This window comes from Tyto alba, unplaced genomic scaffold (assembly GCF_018691265.1).
Source record: "Tyto alba isolate M040663 unplaced genomic scaffold, T.alba_DEE_v4.0 Super-Scaffold_29, whole genome shotgun sequence".
Taxonomy (NCBI): domain Eukaryota; kingdom Metazoa; phylum Chordata; class Aves; order Strigiformes; family Tytonidae; genus Tyto; species Tyto alba.
This window is the reverse complement of record NW_024881303.1, coordinates 6,063,742-6,080,153: the sequence shown is the minus strand read 5'-3', so window position 1 is coordinate 6,080,153 and position 16,412 is coordinate 6,063,742. Positions and strand designations below refer to the sequence as shown.

General features: G+C 43.3%; 1 protein-coding gene and 1 non-coding gene across 2 annotated transcripts; one reads left to right on the top strand and one right to left on the bottom strand.

The window, feature by feature from the left end:
* Window positions 1-510: 510 nt before the first annotated feature.
* Window positions 511-13,362, bottom strand: PSMA3 (proteasome 20S subunit alpha 3). Its single transcript, XM_042799188.1, has 11 exons — window positions 13,290-13,362; window positions 12,539-12,621; window positions 10,166-10,289; window positions 9,107-9,208; window positions 8,900-8,973; window positions 8,225-8,297; window positions 7,192-7,257; window positions 3,864-3,910; window positions 1,456-1,523; window positions 1,245-1,309; window positions 511-694 (listed from the first exon to the last, which is right to left on the bottom strand). The coding sequence occupies exons 1-11, from the start codon at window positions 13,308-13,310 to the stop codon at window positions 650-652; spliced, it is 768 nt and encodes a 255-aa protein (XP_042655122.1). The 5' UTR covers window positions 13,311-13,362; the 3' UTR covers window positions 511-649.
* A 161-nt stretch (window positions 13,363-13,523) lies between these two features.
* TRNAK-CUU lies at window positions 13,524-13,596 on the top strand. The gene has a single exon. It is a non-coding gene; the product is annotated as a tRNA-Lys (tRNA).
* The last annotated feature ends 2,816 nt before the right edge of the window (window positions 13,597-16,412 follow it).

Below are 16,412 nucleotides of genomic sequence, written 5' to 3'. Positions count from 1 at the left end.
TAAGTGATTTAAGAAACTAAACCTGAATGAAGCTGTTTAAAAATAGTTCAGCTCTTTGAGCGTTAATGCCAGTTACAGTGCTTAACAGATTTCACAGCTTTAGAACTTAACACAAGCACTGTTTGAAATAGAATGTGGTTTTAATATTTCCTACTCTTCAAATAAACCCAGGATTAATATTTCAGATTAAAATTCCTTTTCCTGAATTCTTGCTTGTTATGTAGGCTGTTGGGAGTTGTAAGCAGTGCACATCACCTTCACCTGTAACTTCACTGTAAAACAGCTGATACATTCTCATCTCTTCTGCCAAGAGCAAGCACAGACTGGGGCCAGGAATGAATTGCACATTGTTTCAGTACCTAGCCTGGCTCGGAGCGCTGTAGTAAGAGGAAGCAACACCAGCCTGGTAGTATCTTTCCTTCTTAATGTCTGTTTTGGTTTTGATACAGAGTACAGTTGCATCTTGTTGACGCTGGCCTATACTCCTTTGAAATAAAAGCTAACAGACCGTAAAATGGAAAATTTATTAGTGCAAGTTGGTCACTCAGTTTCTTTCAACAAGTACATAACAGCATCCCATGCTTAATACATTATAAACAAACCTGGTCTAACTTAAGAAAAGTTGAACTTGTCTTGAAGTAACAATGTGTTACATATTGTCATCATCTGATTCATCTTCCTCTTTCAAAGATTCCTATTTAAAAAAAAAAAAGTTTAATTAAAAAAATACTTGTAACAGTTGTCTTATAATTTGGTGTATAATAATCAAACCAAGTTTTGCCATAGCTTCACCATCCTCTCAGTCTGTCCAAAGCCTTGTATTCAGCAGGCTAGGTTACATCTTTAGGACATAATGCTAAGCACCACAGTTACTTTTACAACAAAAGCAAAGGTCTTAAATGCTGGAAGTGTAACTTTTTCCAGCTGGCTATCTTTAAGAACTGTGGTTATGGCAACATGACTTACTACCTCTCCTGCTCACTTCTACCACAAAAGAGTTAATACTTTTGAAGGAGAAACATGCCACCGGTGCAAGCTTGCTGAATTACACTGCTTTTGAAAGCAAGAACTAGCCCTAGATTACACTGTAAAACTTCACTATTCTCCCTTCAGAATAACATCAGTTAATGCTGAAGTGGTGGGTGTTGTAACTATACATTTTCCAGTCATCACAACAGTAGAAGCCTAATCTTCACTTAGTTTGTCAAGCAAAGCACTGAAACACCACCAAAGTCAGGCCTTACCTTGGCATATTTTTCTGCTTCTTCCCTAATGTCTTTGGGAACAATTTCATGTTTTCCGTTTGTTACTGCCAATAAAAAGAAGACATCTTAAGTAGAATGTCACAGAAAGACCTTGACATACAGAGAGAATTTAAGAAGTGATGTTTTACTTTAGTTACAAAAAGTTATAAATTTGCTATGGTGTTTACAGAAATTACAGAAATGCATTTACTTTCTCCAACCCAGCTGAGTTCCAGCTCAAAAGCTTTATCCTTTACTTCATCGTGAACTATGTAGATTCTGGAAGGAACAGAGAAAGGACAGATTAGAACACATTCATCAATAGACTAAATATATTTTCTTCTTTTCACAGATTTCTGTTTGAGGTACCCTTCTTGTGGCTAATACAAGCTGCCCTGCCCACACACACAAAAACCATGAGAGAATTTTCCAGGCTGAATTGCTAGTATAACAATACATTAAATGATTACAGCTAAGATGCACATTGAGATGTTCAAGTTACCCTAATTAGAACATTAAAATTCAAATACTGCAGAACCAATGCTACATCATCATCGTCTGCTTCTGCTAGATTAGTTATAATACAGCTAGGAATGTCCTGTATTTCTCCTGTAAATCTTATTTCAGTTTACACTTAAGACTAAATCCCAACACTGTAATATCTTGTGTCTGATTAGAAGCCTGTATATAAATCTCCATCTAGGCTGCCATGCTTATGGCAAACATGCTGGTAATCAGAATTTAAACAACAAATGGTACTACAGCACAGAGAGTATCATCCAGACTAGTAACATCACTCCTTAGTCTGGGGGATGAAGATGTTACACTAGAATAGCCGTAGTGATCTGAATGCATCACAGAATTTAGTCCTCAGTGGCAGAACATGTGAACAAACTATAACACCCCTGAGTTCAGACATACACTCAAAGCAATAGTAGAACTTACAGCCACCTGTGGCTTTGCACATTAATGCTGTATTCCTTAGTTTGTTTCAGAAAGCATTAAGTCAAAAGCTGAAAAGTACCAGCTGCTTCTAGCTAAAATAGAAAGCCTGGAGATAGCAGAATACCTTCAGCACCACACTGAGTACTTCCAGTTACAGTTTGATAAAAATATTGTGAAACAAATAAATGTTGGTGTCCAGGGAAATACTACTGTATGCTTATGTTCTTCAGACACCCTTCTGTCACTGTAAGACTGGACTTACTGATCAGTGCCTATAGTAATCTATAGACCTTTCTTATGTGTTCAGCTAGTTACAAGCATTTTGCAAAGTGTACCATTACAAGCTCTTGAAATCATCATTACTCTGGACTCTGGCTAGAAGTTTAGGCTTAAAAACTTTATTAAAATCTTTGCTAGCTTGCCAGATGATACTAAGGAGCTGAATTTGAGCTGAGAAACAGAACTATAGCTGGAGCTGCTGTTAAGTTTTGAGCTGAGGCAGTATTAAAGGACAGAAGTGTTTTAATTATTTGAAAATCTGTGCCTTATTTGTGCCATTTTAGAACTACTTTGAGGTCCTTGCTAGGTTTTAACAGAGATCTTACAAATTCTTTGCTCTAGCTGCTGCCATGACAGACTGACACACTCTGCAATCAAGCTCACATGCTGCAACACCAACGATAGAAGCATATTTATTACTTCTTTATAACCTTCTAAGCAACAGCCATAAAGTGCTGGAGATTACAGTTTGGCAGCTGCAGATTATTAAACCTGTGACAAGCATAGAACACGTCCCTAAAGCATTAAAATGAAGTGTTGTAGATACCTGAAAGGGTACTTGTTCAAATGAGATACTAATTCACAAAGTACTTTCAAGATAGTTTACTACTGCCCTACCTAGCAGAAAGTCTTCTCTCTTCCTGGTATCGTTTTTCCCCTCACTAATAAATGACTTACTGAATGGTACCTTTTTTCCCCCCTGTAAGCACACTGTCCTCACACACAGTCTGTGGGGTAACAGTAGTGACTACAGGAGGTTCTATCACTATCTTGTTCTAAATTGCATCAGTAAATGGCAAATTAAATACTTCCAGTCTCTTCATGTGGTATCAAGATTTGTCATTTAAATGAGACCAGCTATACCCTATATACATCTTCAGACAAGGAGTTATACTTTGCTTCCTTCCTAAGTGCCTGAGTCTTCTTTCAGGCAGGTAGGAAGGCAGAGTCAAAGACCTCAGCTCTATTTCTGGACTGCTACTTAACATCCGAAGCATCAGTTTGTGGTTCAATCTGCATAACAAAGTGTACAGCTCTTTCTTCAGAACCAGGATGTCAAGAAGTTTCCCCCATCTGTCACCTGTCATATATTTTAAAAGCAGTGACTGTATTCAGACAGTTTAATCCACTGCCACTACAAGTTATACCTATAAGAAAAAGTAGATGACATCAAAAGGCTTATTTTTCACATCCTTCAGCATTTTTTTCAGTGCTGAGTAGCATATCCCATCTGACGAGAAAAAATATTAATAGCAGAAGATACTAGAGTCAGCATGAGCACTAGTAGAAATGAAACCTGGTACCCAATTTAAAAGGAATAGCCTCAGTTTGAAACCACAGTAAGCTCACCAGTACGGTTTTTTGTCGAGTTGGAAAAACAGGTTGGAGACTTACATTTTCGCAACCTCTTTAACAACATCACGGCAGGTCATTTCCTTCATCTGTAGGCAAAAAAAATTAAATACACAGCTTAAGAGAAGATACTGTTTTCCATTTCCACAAGGCCAGAACACGAGTGGCTGTGCACATGCCTAATGAGCTTAGTGTTCAGTGGTGATAAAAGCGACAAAAAGTTAAGACTAGAACCAGATTTACTCTCTAGGATGAGTCTTTCAGCCTGCTATATGCAATTCCATTACAGAATTTTACAACTGAAAGATTCTGTGAAGAAAATGTTACGTGGAAACTTGCCCATTTTAAAGCACTCACCAGCTGGAAAGTTAGAAACTGAACAGATAAACCTTAGCATTGTAAAAGTTCGACTTGTTCTTAAATGCTTTATGATTGACTGACATAAAATCACCACATGTGCAATATGGGGGAAGCACCATATTTTTTTCTATAATTACTATACTACCTAGAAAGAATATGAATATATTTTCAATCTTACCAGCATTTTATGCAAGCCATTTTGACTTTTAAGTAATGTCCTAAGAGGAGAATATTGTTACAGTGTTAACAACCCACTGCATGCCTGAGCAAGGTATCAGCATCTCATTTTCCATTTTCTCACTGTTATATCAGAGTCTTTTGACAGTTTCACAGTTAATCAAAACAAAGTCTTGTGCCAATTTCCATGGCATAATAAACTGTCATGTTTTTTAGGTCAAACCTCATGCCAGTCAACTCTTCTAGACTATGAAGTAGTAATACATTCCACTGTATTTCATTAATGCAGTTTACCATCTCTTCCAATTCTCAAAATGTTTTCAGAACCGTGGCATGGAAGCTGGTTTTGAGACACTGGTGAAGGAATTAAGATGACAACAGTTCTTTGTTCATGCTGAGTGCCACGGCACCTTCTGGGGTGAAGGACACAGAAGCAACTGGGCAGAGAAGCGATGCCCTGTTAGACAGACGTGCCATCACAGTCCCATCCCAAAAAGTTTCCTAAACAGAGAGAGACCGATTGCCCCAGCCCTTGCATTTATGACACTCCATCCGTAGCACACACAGCACTGGCTGCTGTCTACAAATACAACTTGTGTCACACAAACATTTAAATTACTATGTGTCTTGATGCATCTAAAGTTAGTAAACAGTAGACCTTTTGGTCTTCCTATCATGCATATTTACAAGAGAGAAAACTGAAGTAAATTTATTTTTTGCCATTACCCTTTTCCCATCCCGGGTATGTTAATTCAGCTGACAATAAGAGCAAATAAACACTGTAACAGTTTACACAGGAGTTAGTTACAATTATGTCCATATCTCAGAAAGTTGTATGTAGCATTGGAGTGCATGGGAAACACTGTAGAAGAGATTCAAGTACTTTCCACAGGACTGCAGGTTTTCCCACAGCTGAGGATACCAGACATTCACGTAAGATGCAACAGACGTGATCAGTGCAGTGTTTTCTGTTTGCACCCTCAGACACGTACGAGGGTTTCGCACTCTGTCCCCTCCCAGATACAGCATCTGCTCTGCAGTACCTGAAAGGCAGGTTTGAAGTTTTGGCTACCTGCTTGCCTCTTACTTTCCACCTGTAGTCACCTCTTCCACAGGAACAATTCTTAGTTGACAGGCTACTGTAGGTGGTATCACCCCACAAAAGCCTTTGTGCTTCTTTTTTCCCATTTCAGTTTTGACAAATTCATCTCATCAAAATTAACTCTGACCTGGAAACCTGCCCAGTCAACAGTTAACAAAAAGTATCGGCATGCAAGACTGGACTTGCTTCACATTGCTGTGACAAGATCATATGCGTTACTGAAGACACTCTGCAAACAAGCCTTTAAATAACTAAATGCAGTTAGGCTGTATGGCACACCACTGTTCCCATGTACTAAATTTTACAGGCTCTACTGTAAAGTTCAAGCCATATGCATACTTAATAGCTGTACAAAAGTCAGTCAATAAGCCAGAAGTTTTTGAAAATCCCAGCACTGCACAGGAGAGTATTTTTGGGGGTAAATTATACATTATCCAACATCATCTTCCTGCCAATTTGCACACATGGAAATTGAAATTATGATTTCTCAGAGGCCAAGATACCTGTATGATCAGGTGATCTTGTAGGCTTCCTAATTCTGATTTGGTATTCAAGCATCTGACCAGATTCAAGACTGAATGAATCAAGTCTAGAAACACTAATTTTTCTTGTAATTTTTCAGTTGTGATGCTGCAGCACCATAAACAGACTACTCTTAAAAATGTAACAACTGTGCAAACTCTGAGCCTTGCCATGAACAGCTGCAATGTACTTCTGCAGACCAAAACCACAAATAAGATGCTAGCAGAGTATCAAATAAGAATTACACGAGACAGACTAGGAGTAGGATTTTGTCCTGTGTTAACTGTCTCCAATTCCAAGGGTGTCAGATATTAAAACACAAGAGGAGGACAGAAATCTTAGGATTCTAACAGTTCTAAATTAGCTTAAGGCACATTTCAGTACCTTTCAGTCACCTTCTCTCCACAGATTCATCTTACACAGCCAACTGTTTGTACGTTCCTTCAGAACGCTACAAAAAACTTCTTGCTGTGCACCTGCAGAACCTCTTTGTGCCACTTCACAGCTTACAGTATTGTGAAAGCAGGAAATGCTGAACAGAACCAGCTCTTTTTGGTATCAATGGTGTGCTGTACAGTTGTACTCTTCCTAGTGTTCACAGCACTGAAGTCCTTCTCATCAAACACGTAAAGTTGCTTTGAAATGTATATTACAGTCAGCAACAAGCTGACAGATCTTTTGAAAAAAGACACTACCTCAGCACTAGCCAGCTGGGAAGCACTGTCTTACCTGCCAAGGATTTTATTGTTCTCCATTACATTTTTAGAGTCACAACATTCCAGTGGTTCAGTATTCTGCAGTTCTACTCACTGTCCTTAAGACCAATTTTTTTCAACTTTTTAAACAAAAGGTTCCTCTAAAACCTTAGGAAAAAAATAGATACACCACCCTGTAAAATGCTGCCCTCGGGTTTTAATTCAGAACAAAAAACTCAGTTACACTTTTATATTCACTCAATTACTTTGCTCACTGGCATGCACGAGAGTGTATGTTTATGCTTCCTGTTTTAAACATGCACTCCCCATGAACTGCCCGTTGCCCAGGGGCAAGACTTGAGAAATTACAGAGGGTAAAATATCTCCTAGAACGTACAAGGAAGCATTCCATCTGCTTCTTCTTTATTTTGTATATTTTAGACATCCAGAAAGGTAACACAATAAGCTCCGAATATTTGTCTTGAAACAGCAGAACAAAACTGTAACATCATACCTGAAGTTTTTCTATCTCCGTTTTTGCAGCCTGCCTGGCTTTACCAATGGCACACCCCCAATAACCCTAAAAACAAACAAAAAACATGCAAATTTAATTAAATACTTAGCCCTCTACAGTTCTTATTGTCACCTAGCATATGCCAGCCCTCCCCCCCCCCCCTCAAAGAGCAAGAAGGCTAACATACAGTAAACCTTGTTATTGCTCTCTCTCAGAGCACATTTCCAAATTGTTGAACAGAAACCCATTCCTAGATTAAGTACTACCACTGTTGATAGAAAACAGAAGTGCTCACTAGTTCCCAGACAGAAACATACCTGCTCAATTTGTTGCAAGAGATTTTTTTTTTTAATTGTTAATACAGTAAACTGAAAAGCAAACTAGATTTAGAGAAGTTCTACAGGATCAAAACACACCCAAGCCCACTATCATGAAAATGTACTGAAGTGTAAGCACATAAAAATTAAGCACTTCTGTTTCCCTCAAAGGCTATGGTATTGGATATACTGAAAGAAAATTTAAAAAAAAATCAGAACAGTATGAGCGTGTATCGTCCTGTGTGTAATATGCAGCTGAAGAGGCAGCACTAACAACAAATAACAGAAGTATCTTTTGATTGACTTGCTGTTAGCAGCCGGTGTCAGAGTAGCAGCCCTCTTATCCGAAGCGCTTCCTTACCTGAAGTATTTAATGAATGGGGTATCACTACAAAACTTGCCCCTTTTGGGCAGCACGTGGGACTCTTCATTGGATATAACCAGGTGGAATGAACCCCCAAATTTATGAGAGACAAGCTTAAAAACTCATCACATGGAGACAATACTTCCAAGATACACAACACATGTTTAACAAGGACATGCAAATGAGCAAATCCCCACCTCTGTTTATTTTAAGCAGTGATTCACCAGAGATATTCCCAAGAAAAAAGGGAAAAAAAATAACAGTTCTTTTGGAGTGACACTTAATATTTTCCTAATTAGGAACTTTTACATGGGGAACTGAAGCCAAGACGAAATATTTTTGACACACTCACGTATGAAACTCCTGATGGATCAATCATGTACAGTTGTGCACCATCATCATCATCATAGGACCCCAACATGAAACTGGAGGGGAAAAGTGAAATTAGAAACATTTTTTCTACCAGTCCACACTGAATTACAGACTGCACCAACTCAGGTTTCCTCCTTTATTCTTGGAGCAAAACTCCTACTGTCCTGCTACACACTATTAAGCAATTTGTCTGAAGTTTAGTATTGCCATGACAGCCCAGCAGCACCTGCAAGTTACAGATAAGTAAAATGTCTTTGGCAACTAGACAGCAGATTTCAGTTTATTAGTCCCTTTGTACTAAAACTGCATAGTAGTTTTAACCTACTCTTTAGCTACCCGAGCAAGCTGGATGGCTGCAGAGTAAAGTTCTGCTTTCCTCACTGTCACATACTTAATAGCATCAACTCTTCAACTTGAACATTCAGGGACAAGCTAGCAATCATGCAGAAGCCTGCCATACTGCTACGTAAATCTGAATTCACTGCCTAAGGTTTTACACACACAAAAAAAAGAAAGGGGAAGGGAATCTGTTTGTGAGGTGAACTGTAAGTTACTAATTCCAAGTTTAAAAAAAAGACCTTAGAGAACCTAAATTAATTCCAACAATTGTGAAGCAAAACATCCTTACAAATAAGGGTGTGTTTGAAACACTCACCTGCAACCAAAAGGTCTGACAGCACTGTAGAGTGTGTACGCATGCACATACATAGCCACTCTATCAGCAAGATGCTAGGCAGGAAAAAGAAATACAAATTGAAAACTTTGTTTACAGGAGTAAATAAGTGTCAAGTAATAAAATTTAATTCTCCGTGTCAAGACTAAGAAAACCAGAAAATCTGAGTGAACTGCACCAATTTCTTACCTTCAGTGGAATATCATAGCCATAGTTAGATCTAAAGTTAGAAGCCTCTTCTCTGGCTATGTCTGCCAAAGAACGAGCATCGGCCAGAAGTCCTGCTACTGCCTGAAATGAGAATTGTCACCAGCTACGCCACACATACCTTGCAATAACTTATTGACATAATCAGTGTACAGAAGTCTAATTATGTGACCTAACAGTGATCTTTACTGAACTCTATGTACAACTACAAGTGAATTCAATCAAGCTATTAATCTGCTAACAAGCTCAAAACATGGCAATATGATTATATATTAATACAGTATAGAATTTTTCTCTAGGAAAAGTCAATAACAAAAATTATCTTCATGTTAGATAGGGTCTTACGATTTGCCACCCCTACACTAACCCAAACAATACCTCCTATTAAAAATATTCATATTATGTGTGAAGTATTGTTTATTATAAAACTTAATCTAATACTTCAAAAGACAACCATAGCAATATACTTTTTTTTTTCCTGTTTTGTATAACTACTTGTATTAAAAGCAAATCCAACTCTATGCCTGTTACTGACGATGCCACCAGCAGACAGTTTCAGGCATTTCTGTCACACAATAACAACTACTTAGTATCATCCCAACATCACTATTATGGATGAGCCAGTAATCTATCCGCCAGTCTTTACAGATTTCAGCCAACTCCCACTGCTGAGAAGAGAATCTTGTATGCAGCATCTTTTCCCCTCAGCACCTTATCTGTTAATTGCATAAAGTACCACTTTAACACTTGTGTTTATATTTAAAGTTTGAATAACTGCAATGCTGAAAAGCATTTCAAAAAATTTACAACAGCCTCAAAATATACTTATCTTCTATTTTAAATTTGTATTTTGTTTATATAAGTGTGGGCAATTAACAATTACAGAAAACTGTCCAAAAGGCCCACTACCATTTCTGATTCTGTACGCAGAAACATTAACATTACTTTATCTACTTATTATTAATCTCTGATTAATAGTTTCCTACTTTTGAGAGGTGTCCCTTTCAATTTATGAAAAACTAAAATTAAGTAGCACCTTACCATTCCAACATGTCGATCGACGTTAAAGAGACGTTTATTGGAACCCTCTTCGTAAAGCTTGGACAGAACTAGTTTTTCTACTCCAAAGACAACACCATCTTTGCATCTTATCCCAATTGCTGTACTGAAAGACAAGATAAATGTAAGTTCCTCACAGAAAACCATAATGTAAAATACATAGCAGAGAATTATTAACAAAGTACTAGAAACAATGACATAATTTCCCCAGAAGCAGATCTGTTACAGCTCCACTTTAGCCTTTAGCACTGAACACAAAGGGGTTAAAAAAAGCCAAAACTCACTAAACCTACAAATATTTTCATAAATAAAGGAGGAGGGGGCTGCCAAAAGCCCCTACCCAAATAGTTCTTAGCAGACTATATGCGGTGGTGGCACTGCTTGGAGCAATGACATTGCTGCTGCCCCATCTCTGGGCTGAACCACCCTAGTGTGAGAACCACTGACTGCTTAACCTCTCCTTTTAGTAAATTCGCCGTTGATCTAAATGTGACAACTCTTTCTCTAACCCTCAAAAAGTGCATCATCAGGTATAAATTACCAACCATGGCATGAACAGCTACACAAAATACTTCCACTCATCCTTATCTGGCAGCCTGTGGCTACCATCAGACACTTGGGTGATCCAGTCCATGCCTTGCTAATTGATGATCATGCTGCTGCCAGAGCACAGTTTGGGTTTTCACTCTAAAGCATTCCTTTGCAGATACTTGAGGGAAGACAGATACTCTGAGAAGCTGATGTGGCTTCACCAAGAACTCGGATGTCCTCATTTTCTTGAAGAATATGCATGAAGTACATCATCTACCTGGACCTGTGCAAAAGCATTTGACACTGTCCCACATGACATCCTTGTCTTTAACCTGGAGACGTGGTTTTGATGGATGGACCACTCCGTGGATAAGGACTTGGCTAGGTGGTGGCACTCAGAGTTGTGGTCAATGGCTCAATGTCCAACCAGAGAGCACGGACAAGTGGTGTTCCTCAGGTTGATATTGGGACCATCACTGTTTAACATCTTTGTTGGCAACGTGGACAGTGGGATTGAGGGTTCACCAACACCGAGCTGTGTGGTGCGGTGACGTGCTGGGGGGCAGGGATGGCATCCAGAGGGGCCTGGGCAGGCTGGAGAAGGGGGCCTGTGCAAATCTCATGGAGTTCAACAAGGCCAAGGGCAAGGTCCTGCCCATGGGTCGGGGCAATCCCCAGCACAAACCCAGGCTGGACGAGGAGTGGCTGGAGAGCAGCCCCAAGGAGAGGGACTGGGGGTGCTGGTGGGGGGAAAACTGCCCGTGAGCCAGCCCCGTGCGCTCACAGCCCAGAACCCACCCGTGCCCTGGGCTGCAGCCAGAGCAGGGGGGGCAGCAGGGCCAGGGAGGGGATTGTCCCCCTCTGATCCGCTCTGGGGAGACCCCCCTGCAGTGCTGGGGCCAGCTCGGGGGCCCCCAACAGCAGAAGGACCCGGAGCTGCTCGAGCGGGGCCAGAGGAGGCCACGGAGATGCTGGGGGGGCTGGAGCAGCTCCCCTGGGGGGCCGGGCTGAGAGAGTTGGGGGGGTTCAGCCTGGAGAAGAGAAGGCTCCGGGGGGACCTTCGAGCGGCCTCCCAGGGCTTAAAGGGGGGACAGGAAAGGTGGGGAGGGACTCTGTCAGGGAGTGATAGGGCAAGGGGCAAGAGCCGTAAAATGGAAGATTAAAGAAAGATTTAGCTTTGATACAAGGAAGAAATTCTCCCCTGTGCGGGGGGTGAGGTGCTGGCCCAGGGTGCCCAGAGCAGCTGTGGCTGCCCCCTCCCTGGAAGGGTTCAAGGCCAGGTTGGACAGGGCTGGGAGCACCCTGGGCTGGGATCTTTAAGGTCCCTTCCAACACAAGCCATTCTATGATTCTAAGATATTAAAAATTCATGAGGCCCTGAGCACGTCAGTCTTTCAGTGGCTCAATTCACATCCATAAAATGGGCTTTTAGAAACTGCTACAGCAGCTCTGCTATCATAACAGCTAAGCACCTTATCCACATTGGTGAGACTTGCAATCAGATTCTGCCCCAAAGCATAAAATTTTTATTGCCCTTAACACACATGAGTAATTTTATGGCCTTCCTGTGCATTCTCCACAACTTACCTGTTTCTAGCAAACAAAAGTGATTTCTGGCAAGTGTGAAAACTGATTTCTAGCAAGCAAAAGTGATTCTACAACTTTTACACTTAATTTGAAGCCTCCTAAAATGAACCTAGAGACACAGTTGCTCAGAACTAATTTTAACAACATAATTTTATCTGTAATGCCATCATGCTTGTCTAGTCCAATTAAACTGCTTTAAGAGAGGCCAAGAAACAGATACAGATATTTGTATCTTACCTACTATTCTCCACAGCTTTCATAGCATACTCAACTTGAAACACTCTGCCATCTGGGGAAAACGTGGAAGCTGACAGGTCGTACTGAAGAAAAAAACACATTACTCAGAAAAAACAAAACAAAACAAAACACATTATCTGCTAATATTTTCATAAGTTTATTTATTTAAAGATGCAAGGCTGTCAACCGCATGACACCACTGTGTATCAAGTGCCCGAAGCCGGCTGCCCCCCTAACAAAAGGTGCAGGAGCAGCAGCAGCACACACACACACGAACAACTGCAAGAAGCGATCGCATGGGCGCTGGACAGACCCCCAGTTCCACCCCTGCCAATCCAGATGTCGCAGGGTTCCGAAATCGCTGCGCGTTATACAACACCTAAAAACCTGTGGGGCCTCCTTGTGTGCCTTTTACATTTACTGGAGTCGTAGCTCTTCATTAACAGGAATACCTTATTTTAAAGCGTACGACGTGCCGAATCTGCCCACCCCGGCGCTGGAAGCGGCTCAGCCGCCCCCCCCCACCCTCCCTCGCAGGCGGCAGAGCCCCCCGCCCTGCCCCTGTCCCCCCGCCTTTTCCCTCCTGGGCCTAACGGGCCGCGGTGACTCAGCAGCGGCTCCCGGGCCCCGCTGCGGCCCCAACGGCGGCGGCCGCGCTCCCCGGTGGGGGCGAGCCTGTGTGTGTGTGTGTGTGTGTGTGTGTGTGTGTGTGAGGGTGCTCGCCCCGCGCCCCCCGCCCTGCCGCACTCACCCCGGTGCCGATGGAGCTCATGGCGGCGGCGGCGGCGCCCTCAGCCACGGCCGGACCTGAACCACCCCTCCCCCCCCCCCGCCCCTTCCCTCCCTCACGCTCCCGACCGCCCAACAACGCGCGTTTCCATTGGCTGCCGCGCAGCCAGCGGCGAGGCGCAGTCCCAGTGGGCGGGGCGCTGACGTCAGCGCGTCGCCGGGTGAAGGGCACGTGGCGGAAAAACCTGTGAGAAGCGCCCGGCTAGCTCAGTCGGTAGAGCATGGGACTCTTAATCCCAGGGTCGTGGGTTCGAGCCCCACGTTGGGCGGAGGTGCTTTTTCTTGTGCCCCTCCGCCTTCGCGAAGGGGTTTGGGCGGGAAAACACCGCCGCTGCCCCGACCACCTGAGGGAAAGGCCCCCCCCGCTCCGGAGGCACCAGCGGGAGTCCTGAAACAAACGTCCCTGCTGCAGCTGTGGGCTGGAAAATTTTGGTAGTCCCTGTAATAAACATTGTATTGCTAGGGAGGAAAAAAAAAAAAAAAGTTTTTATAAAAAATGCAGGAATTGAATGTACATTCATAAACTAGGAGGAGCTACGGACTGCCTCGAGAGTAGCCAGGTCTTACAGAGAGATCTGGATAGATGAGAGATCTGGGCAATCACCAGCCACATGAAATTTAAGAAGAGCAAGAAAGGGATGCTCCACCTGGGCCGGGGTGATCCCAGTTACGCACACAAACTGGGAGGCAAGAGGCTGGGGAGCAGTGTCCCACAGAAAGAGAGCTGCGGGTTGGGGTTGATGGCAAATTGGAGTCAACAGTGTGTCCTGGCAGCCAAAAGGGCCAACCGTGTCCTGGGGTGCCTCTGGCACGGCACCGCCAGCCGGTCCAGGGGGGCGATTGTCCCACACTGCGCTGGCGTGGGCCCACCTTGGGAACTGGGTGCAGTTTTGGGTGCCTCGATAGAAGGAGGACGTTAAACTATTATTAGAGTGTCCAGAGGAGGGCAACCAAAATGGTGAAAGGCCCCAAGGGCAAGGCTCAGGAGGAACGGCCATGGCCACTTGGCTTGTTCTGCTCGGAGAAGGCTGATGGGTGACCTCAGCAGCCTACAACTTGCCCAAAGGGGACAGCAGAGGGGGAGGTGATGATCTCCCCTCTCCGGTGACCTGAGACAGGACACGAGCAAATGGGATGAAGCTGCACCAGGGAAAGTTCAGGTCGGACATCAGAAAAAGGCTCTTCACGGAGTGGGTGGTCAGGCCCTGAGCAGGCTCCCCAGGGAAGCAGTCACAGTCCCAAGCCTGTCACAGTTCAAGGAGTGTCTGGACACCACCTTTAGTCATATGGTTTAGTTTTAGGTAATCCTGTAAGCAGGGAATTGAACTTGATGATCTTTATGGGTCCCTTCCAACTTGAGATATTCTAATTCAATACAAAGAGAGTGAGGGGAACGAGTTAAATCCCTTTCCCTCAGAGACGAGCTCCCACTGATGCAGCACAGACACCGAGCAGACTGCAACAGTCCATACTCACGAATATTCCAAAATATTCCTCCTGTAAGCAGGGAATTGAACTTGGTGATCTTTATGGGTCCCTTCCAACTTGAGATATTCTAATTCAATACAAAGAGAGTGAGGGGAATGAGTTAAATCCCCTTCCCTCAGAGACAAGCTCCCACTGATGCAGCACAGACACCGGGCAGACTGCAACAGTCCATACTCACGAATATTCCAAAATATTCCTCCTGTCAGCAGGACTCAGCTCAGCTGGAGCTCTCTGCAGCTGGCTAACACCAACCTGAAGGAACTGTACCCGGTCCAGAATCAGGAACTTCAGAGGAAAAAACTCCAGTTACTGTAGGGATTTGTATCTGTCACTGTCCCTCCCGATAAAACATTTGAGTTCACTGTGAACTTGTCTGCTGCAAGGATCCATGGATCCCTGCCAGACCAGGGAAGGAAGAACTACAACGTTTAGGCTGAATGAAAATAAGCCAAATCCCTTTCTACACAGTAACACGTTTAAGGTGTGATCTCTAAGGGCTTTCCAGGGCTAGTCATTTTGAAAAGCAGGTAATAGTCTTTCCTCACCCCTTCAGTGAAGTAAGAATTCTGTTTCTGTCTTTAACAGGTCATGGGACTCTACCCTTAAACTCGCCAGTAACATCGCAGTTAGGATTTCTGGTCATGCAGTGTGGAACAGCAGCTGTTGAAGCTGTTCAGTGTATGCAGAAATGCCACAGAAGAGCGGGCAGAACACACCGGGCTTGTGAAAGATCCCAGAGTACACCCACACGTCAGTACAGAAATACTGCTGAAAAGGGAAAGGCTAAGAACATTCTCAATTTCCTCAGCTGCAGTCTGCTGCAGTTCAGGAAAATGACATCACTGCACCACCATGAACACAGGCTCCGTAGGAGTTTAATCTGCCCTGCATATCCTTCCCACTGAGAACTACTTACAGACATGAGTAATCCCTCCCAGCTCCACAGGACTCGTGCCGATAGCAAACTCTTCTCTCAGGAGCAAGCTTTAGTAGGCTCTGGCTCAGTTCTTACTGAGGCAAGACAATCTGGGTCACCGAGCTGCATCCCAATTATTCACATTATAAATTAAAATGAGCAGCAGAGCTTGGGTCTGAATGTTCTTCACCCAGACCTAAAGCTAGCTCTTGGTGCTTTGCAATGAAACTGCATCTATTTAGCAAGTCTGTAATGGCATCACAGATTGGGAACAAGTTAAGAACCGAGATGTAGCAGGCTGGTCCCCAAAGAGCGTGGTTTTATCCATTTTGCTTTATTAAGCATAACTGTTGCCATCATATATACTTTCTGAAGTCATTCAGAAAACTACTAATACCCCAAATCCTTGCCAAAGACTGCTCCAGATGGGTCAACCTCATGCACTGAGTTTTAGATTCCACCACTCCTCCCCTGCTCAGCCCTGTAAGGAGACCCAGACCTCACCCACAGGTTTTTTTGCCAGAAGCAGTTGGATTCTGGAGCCTCCAAGCCCAGCCCTGTAGATGTTTATGCCTTGGGAGAAAGGCTACGGCAGGGCAGGGCGGCCAAGCACCGGGCCTGCTGGAGGGGGCACTCTCGACTTGCACACAAACCCCATGGTCCTTGGTCTTGCTGCAGGGG

Coding starts and splice junctions, on each gene's coding strand:
- PSMA3 (XM_042799188.1), bottom strand. CDS start 13,310: ATGAGCTCCATCGGCACCGGG. Junction 12,622..13,289: donor TGAGCTCCATCGGCACCGGG/GTGAGTGCGGCA, acceptor TTTTTTCTTCAG/TACGACCTGTCAGCTTCCAC. Junction 1,310..1,455: donor ACTCAGCTGGGTTGGAGAAA/GTAAATGCATTT, acceptor TTTTATTGGCAG/TAACAAACGGAAAACATGAA.